Here is a 6,568-nt window from a genome sequence, read left to right as displayed (position 1 = left end):
TCAAATCGGAAGATCGGTTTATATAGGAGTTATATCCAAATCTGAACCGATATAGGCCATTTGCAATCCGAACTACATCAATATTAAATATCTGTGCAAAGTTTCAAGCGGCTGGCTTTACGCGTTCGCCCGCTATTGTGATTTCGATAAAATGTCGAAACGAATGTCGCAGGTCAATATTTCAAGGCGTAATAAACGGAATGACTGGGTTGGTATACTCCCATAATTAGAGCAGTGCTTATCCCCTCACAAATGCTGGCGACATTTTCAAGGTTTTCAGACATGTAAAACTTTTCCACTAAAAATGAGGTGCCTTATCATAAAGCTAGAATTTTAATGGCATAGTACTCATTGTTCCCTAACTGGGATGTCTCCCGGCATACTTAGGATCCGTTAAATATTCCATTATTCCTTTAAAGATAAAGAAACCAACGTTTGTAAACACAAAAAACGTTTTAATTATCTCTTTTGAAGACATCTCTAAACGGAACCCTTGTTACGTTTTTATGATTGCCCAACCGCTAGATGGGCCACCCTATATTTTCTTTTTTTTTACTAGCAAAATATGGTTATCTTTCAATGACCTGTCATTCTGCCTTCAAACACTCAAGACAAGTTGTGCACCTAACTAAGTAATTCCCCCTGCTTATAACGTTTCTTCACATATGTAGAAGAACTACCTTTAAATATGACACATATAAGTCTTCTGCGTGTCCAATTTCAATTCCCATATATGTCAGTTGGCAAAAACCGATTCGCTAGATTACAAAGCATATAAACATCGAAGACCATATAAAGAAAAGCGAAAAAAAGCCTACGCAAATTTCATTTAATTTCCTAATTAAACAAGTATTCAACGGTGGATAGCATGCTGAGTTACCAACAAAACTATTAAAGATAAATAAACCAAAAAAAAAAAACCAAAACTTTGACTGGCTTATGTCCATTGCCAATGAATTCATCGTTATGCACTACAAAGAAAGTTGAGGGTACTTTTTAACTGCTTTTCAACACGTACACTTTAGTACCCTATAGTCAGCATGTTAACGTGCTAGTAATTTTTCCTTATGCTTTAGTGGCATGTGGGAAAAACGAGGGGAATAACATTGAAGAAACTTCTCAACTAGCCAAAACAAAATGGTCCATGGCTTCTCTGCTTCATAGAGAGCTACACATTGTTTAAGCCTCAGGGCATAATGCATTTATGGCTTTGATCCATTATCGGAGAAACAAGTTCGGCCAAGAAAAAATTTTCACTTCAAAGGCCAAGAGCTGCATGAAAACACACAAATTTTTGTTGTCACGAAAAAACAAACAAAAATATGTATCAAGAAATGCAGAGTCAGCCTTATGCCAAGATTAAACTGGTCCCTCTCTAATGGTGTATGGAAAAGCAAAGGAAAACGAAAGTCGAGTAAAAGGCAACTTCACAACTTTGAATGAGCGAGTGAGTGACTGAGTGAGTGAGCAGGTGCATGAAAGACAAATGCACACCATGACACTGGGCAATTAACCAAGCCGCCGTGCGCATACCTTTCATATTTGCGGGAATAATTAACACACATAGCTAACATGGAAATTGGAGTGTGTCAGTATTTCTGTTTTTTTTTCATCGTTTTTATTTCACTGGGTACTCCAATTGAGAGATACAAGATACCATCTCAAAACATAATTCAGTTATATAAACTGCTCCGACTTTTGCTCAAGCCAAAGTAAAAATTCAAAGCAATGGAAAAACAACGATCACTTTGTTAAAACAATATCCGCTAAAAATGAAGCAAGGTTTTAAAACAATGCCAAAAGAAAAACACACCAAATAATGACCCAACTCGAAAACAACAAAATAAACCCTTCAAAGCCAGTTTTAATGCAACCACTTTCATGGTAAAAACAAAGAGAGCAAAAGAGAGTCTTACTTGGCCCAAAGCACACTATGGGAAGGAATAACACAAATATTTGTTCATAATACAAAAATGTTGTAAAGCAAAATACATAGTTTAGACCTAAATTATATGAATTATAGAAGCAAAGGAAGCTTAGATTTTAAATAGTAATTTGTTTGAATAATTGATTTTTAAACATGAACAATTTTTATACCCTCCACCATAGGATGGGGGTATACTAATTACGTGATTCTGTTGTGTTATAAACTCGAAATATGCATCTCAAACCCCATAAAGTATATATATATTCTTGATCGTCATGACATTTTAAGTCGATCTAGCCATGTCCGTTCGTCCGTCTGTCTGTCGAAAGCACGCTAACTTTTAGGCGCTTGAAATTTTGCACAAATACTTCTTGTTAGTGTAGGTCAGTTGGGATTGTAAATGGGCCAAATCAGTCCATGTATTGATATAGCTGCCATATAATCCGATCTTGGGTCTTGACTTCTTGAGCCGCTAGAGAGCGCAATTCTCGTCCGATTTGACTGAAATTTTGCACGTGGTGTTTTGATATCACTTTCAACCACTGAGCTATGTATGGTTCAAATCGGTTAATAACCTGATATAGCTGCCATATAAACCGATCTTCGGTCTTGACTTCTTGAGCTTCTAGAGGGCGTAATTCTAATCCGATTTGGCTGAAATTTTGCACGTGGTGTTTTGGTATCACTTCCAACAACACTGCTAAGTATGGTCCAAATCGGTCCATAACCTGGTATAGCTGCCATATAAACCAATCTTCGGTTTTGACTTCTTGAGCTTCTAGAGGGCGTAATTCTAATCCGATTTGGCTGAAATTTTGTACAACGGCTTTTCCCATGACCCTCAACATCATGTCTAATATGATCTGAATCGATCTATAGCTTGAAACAGCTCCCATATAAACAAAGAGCAATTCTTATCCGGATGTACTGAAATATTACACAATGACTTCTACAATGTTCAGCATTCAATTCATTTGTGCTTTTGCTTCTTAAGCCCCTACAAGGAGCAATTCTTATCCGAATGGACTGAAATATTACACAATGACTTCTACAATGTACAGCATTCAATTCATTTGTGGTCCGAATCGGACTATTACTTGATATAGCTCCAATAGCATGACAGTTCTTATTCATTATTCATCGCCTAAAAAGAGATACCGCGCAAAGAATTCTACAAATGCGATCCATGGTGAAGGGTATATAAGATTCGGCCGGAATCTTTGAAGATTTGGAGTAGAGCAAGAATTCCATTTTCATATTGGGGCGATATTACTGGCAATCCCACACTCAGAGAAATTTATTACTAAAACAGCAAAAATGTTTGCTGAAACAGCAGAAAGTTTGCTGAAAATGGGACAGTAGTAATTTTTTGGAAAAGCAAATGCCTCAATTGTTGTTTAGACGTTAACAATTTTGTATGAATTCATTCAAAAGTTTCAAAATTTTAATCTAATATCTGCAGACAGTGTTTCCTGACATCAGCAGACTAATTTCTCTGTATTCACCCCTAAATGGAACTTATTTACCAACCATGACAATATAATGCTCACATAAAAAGTATCATAAAGTGAAAAAGCGAAGCGTAGAGGGCCCAGTTAAACTAGCACTGAATAAATACCACGCTCAATGCAATTTGTTATTTAAAACAGCAAAAATGTTTGCTAAAACAGCATGATTTGCTGTTTTGATGATTTTAATTTGAGTAAAATAACTGTAAAGAAGCTACCTGATTAACAGATTACTTATATCATCGCATCCATGGGCTCATTTCATTTTTTTTTTTTGTTATTGCTCTGCCAATGTGTACATGTTTTGTTTCTAAATTTAAAGAAAAAAGAATAAGGAAAGTATACAGACAGTGGTGATTAAAAATATTCACTGAGACACACATTTACATTTTATTTGTTTTTCTTCTAACATCCCTATCATAATTAAGCATTAGTAATTTTCAACAAACAACAGACTTTTCAGCAGTAAGTCTGGTGTTCTGAAGTTGCAGAACTACTTGCTGTAATAAAAGCAAAATTAACTACTGACAGTCAGCAGGCAGTGTTTGCTATTTTCGGCAGACTTTTGTCTATGAGTACATGTGTACTAGGGTGGATTAATTTGTAAGGGCCCTTAAACGCATACCAAGCGGTTTCCAAAATCGTAATCTGTGACAAATTCTAAGAAGTTTTGAAAATAAAGGTCTAAAATCAAAATAGAGCTTCCGGCTCCGGCTTTTACGGCATTCTTTATTGTTTTACTCCAATTCAACAGTTTTTGTTTTTTTTTAAGTTGTTTGTTTACACATCCCCATAGTGTTTCGACCTCCTCTTTGCCATTACAGTGCGGATGGCTCAAAAGAGAAAGAGTATACACAACACTAATAATGCCAACGATGAGAGTGAGATTATGTTGTGTAAAAATGCATTCACTAAAACTACAAAACAAAACAGAGCCAACGAAAGAAAGAAAGAAAGACAAATAATATCTTTAGCATTCGGCCTAGACAGGTATTAACCAAAATCTCAGTTGGTTTGGATCAGTGTACAAGAGTGAACGCGTCGCGTCGTAGTTGTTTGAGTTGTGCTATCTTCCGAGTGTGCGCACACTCAGTTTCATACAGTGGAAGGCATTTCCCCATACTTGACAAACAAAAAATATTGTTTTGCTAGAAGACCAGAAAAAAAGGAGGACCAGCCAGACTGACAGGCAGTCAGTTAGTCAGAGAGCCATACAAACAGACAGCCAGTTAGCAGCAGAGCCAGCAAACAAGTGGTGGCATACCAACCGAAGCGACCGACTGACGCTCGTGCAACCAAACAAGGGCTACAAAACGAAAATTTTTTATAGAAAGTTTCCTCTGTGTGTTTGTTACCTCAACAAGTTTCTCGTATGTACGTACATCATTTACGCATGCGCATGGATGTGCCCATGCCCATGTAAACACAGTTTATTTGTTGCTGCATTCCAAGCAGAAAGCTAAAAGTGAAAAATAACACAAAACACACAGACACAGCACAACATAACGCAAACAGTTTGGACAATTATTGAAAATTATCAAATTTTAGATTCCATTAGCGATGACAGATGTGGAAAGTCCACAGCAGCAGCAGCAGCTTCAAGATCAAGACGAGATAAAGAAACTCTGCTTTGAGGGCGCTTGGGCTTGGATTATTGAGATTGTCTTCTGGTGTTTGGTGGCAGCCCTGATTATGTATCTGCTCAGGCGGCTTGTCGAGGGTCCCATCTATCGCAAACCCAATCGTATCGATGGCAAAGTGGTCATAGTCACTGGCTGCAATACGGGCATCGGCAAAGAAACAGCCATGGAGCTGGCCAGGCGTGGAGCTCGCCTCTACATGGCCTGCCGAGATGCAGCACGTTGCGAGGCCGCCCGTTTGGAGATAATTGAGAAGACACAAAACACCAACATATTCAATCGCACCCTGGATTTATCTTCGTTGTCTTCAGTGCGCCAGTTTGCCGAGAGATTCAAGGCAGAAGAATCAAAACTGGATATTCTGGTTAACAATGCTGGCGTAATGGCCACTCCGCGCAAACTCACCGCCGATGGTTTTGAGCAGCAGATGGGCATCAATCACTTGGGGCACTTCTTGTTGACCAACCTATTGGTGGATCATCTCAAGTCAGCCGCACCTAGTCGCGTTGTGGTTCTCAGCTCCGCGGCCTATATCTTTGGACGCATCAATCAACAGGATTTGATGAGTGAGAAAAACTATTCGAAATTCATGGGAGCATATGCCCAAAGTAAGCTGTCCAATATTTTGTTTACCCGCAAACTGGCGGAAAATCTTAAAGACTCCAAAGTGACTGTAAACTGCGCCCACCCCGGCATTGTGCGCACTGAGCTGATGCGCTACAATAGTTGCCCTAAAACCTGGAATGTTATCAAAACCATTATAAATGTCTTCATTCGGTCTCCCAAGGCGGGAGCACAAACACCGATATTTTTGGCTTTGGATCCCAAATTGGAATGTGTCTCCGGTGGTTTCTACTACAACATGCTACGATTCCCAGTGTTGCCCAAGGCCAAAGATGCTGAGATGGCCGATTGGCTGTGGCAGGAAAGTGAAAAATTAGTGGGACTGAAACAGTCCATAACACCACCCATGAAAAAGAAGGAGGAAGAAAAGAACTCTGAAATGGAAACGGTTAAAGTGGTGGCAAGAGATGAATGACCCGAATTTCAGTGAATATTTTTAATTTTAATTCCAACCAGTTTAGTTTATAAATTAAATTATGAAAATACAATTTTTTGATATTTTTCTATTTATTATAACTTCAACGATATAATTAAATGAAGTAAATTATTAAAAACACAAAGACAATTTTTTTACATTTATTGAGAGCAAATGTGATGCAATGATGGCATCAATGAGCAAAGCAGCAGTATTTGTAACAATGGAACAAAACTCAACCAAATATAACGACGAATGTATATCAACAAAATCAATCAAATCGTATTAAAAAATTGCGTTCCAAGCAATTAAGAAAAAGAAGGTTTGTATGAAGTCATATCAAATCATGGGGCGATTTGCTTCATTTACAAGCTCAACCGACCAACACCTGTGGGAAATTTTTTGATAAAATTTCGAGCGGCCAGCTGAATTCGTTCAAAAAGTAGCTTCGACG

The 6,568-nt window shown here is 38.0% G+C and overlaps 1 protein-coding gene across 1 annotated transcript; it reads left to right on the top strand.

Moving 5' to 3' along the window:
* The first annotated feature begins 4,450 nt into the window (after nucleotides 1–4,450).
* Nucleotides 4,451–6,146, top strand: LOC106092897 (retinol dehydrogenase 12). Its single transcript, XM_013259851.2, has 2 exons — nucleotides 4,451–4,809; nucleotides 4,984–6,146. The coding sequence occupies exon 2, from the start codon at nucleotides 4,996–4,998 to the stop codon at nucleotides 6,112–6,114; it is 1,119 nt and encodes a 372-aa protein (XP_013115305.2). The 5' UTR covers nucleotides 4,451–4,809; nucleotides 4,984–4,995; the 3' UTR covers nucleotides 6,115–6,146.
* Nucleotides 6,147–6,568: the final 422 nt, after the last annotated feature.

The sequence above is a fragment of the Stomoxys calcitrans genome, chromosome 4 (genome assembly GCF_963082655.1).
Source record: "Stomoxys calcitrans chromosome 4, idStoCalc2.1, whole genome shotgun sequence".
In the NCBI taxonomy this organism is placed as follows: Eukaryota; Metazoa; Arthropoda; class Insecta; order Diptera; family Muscidae; genus Stomoxys; species Stomoxys calcitrans.
Note: the sequence above shows the minus strand (reverse complement) of the source record. Positions and strands in the feature narration are given on the sequence as shown.

Coding starts and splice junctions, on each gene's coding strand:
- LOC106092897 (XM_013259851.2), top strand. CDS start 4,996: ATGACAGATGTGGAAAGTCCACAGCAGCAGCAGCAGCTTCAAGATCAA.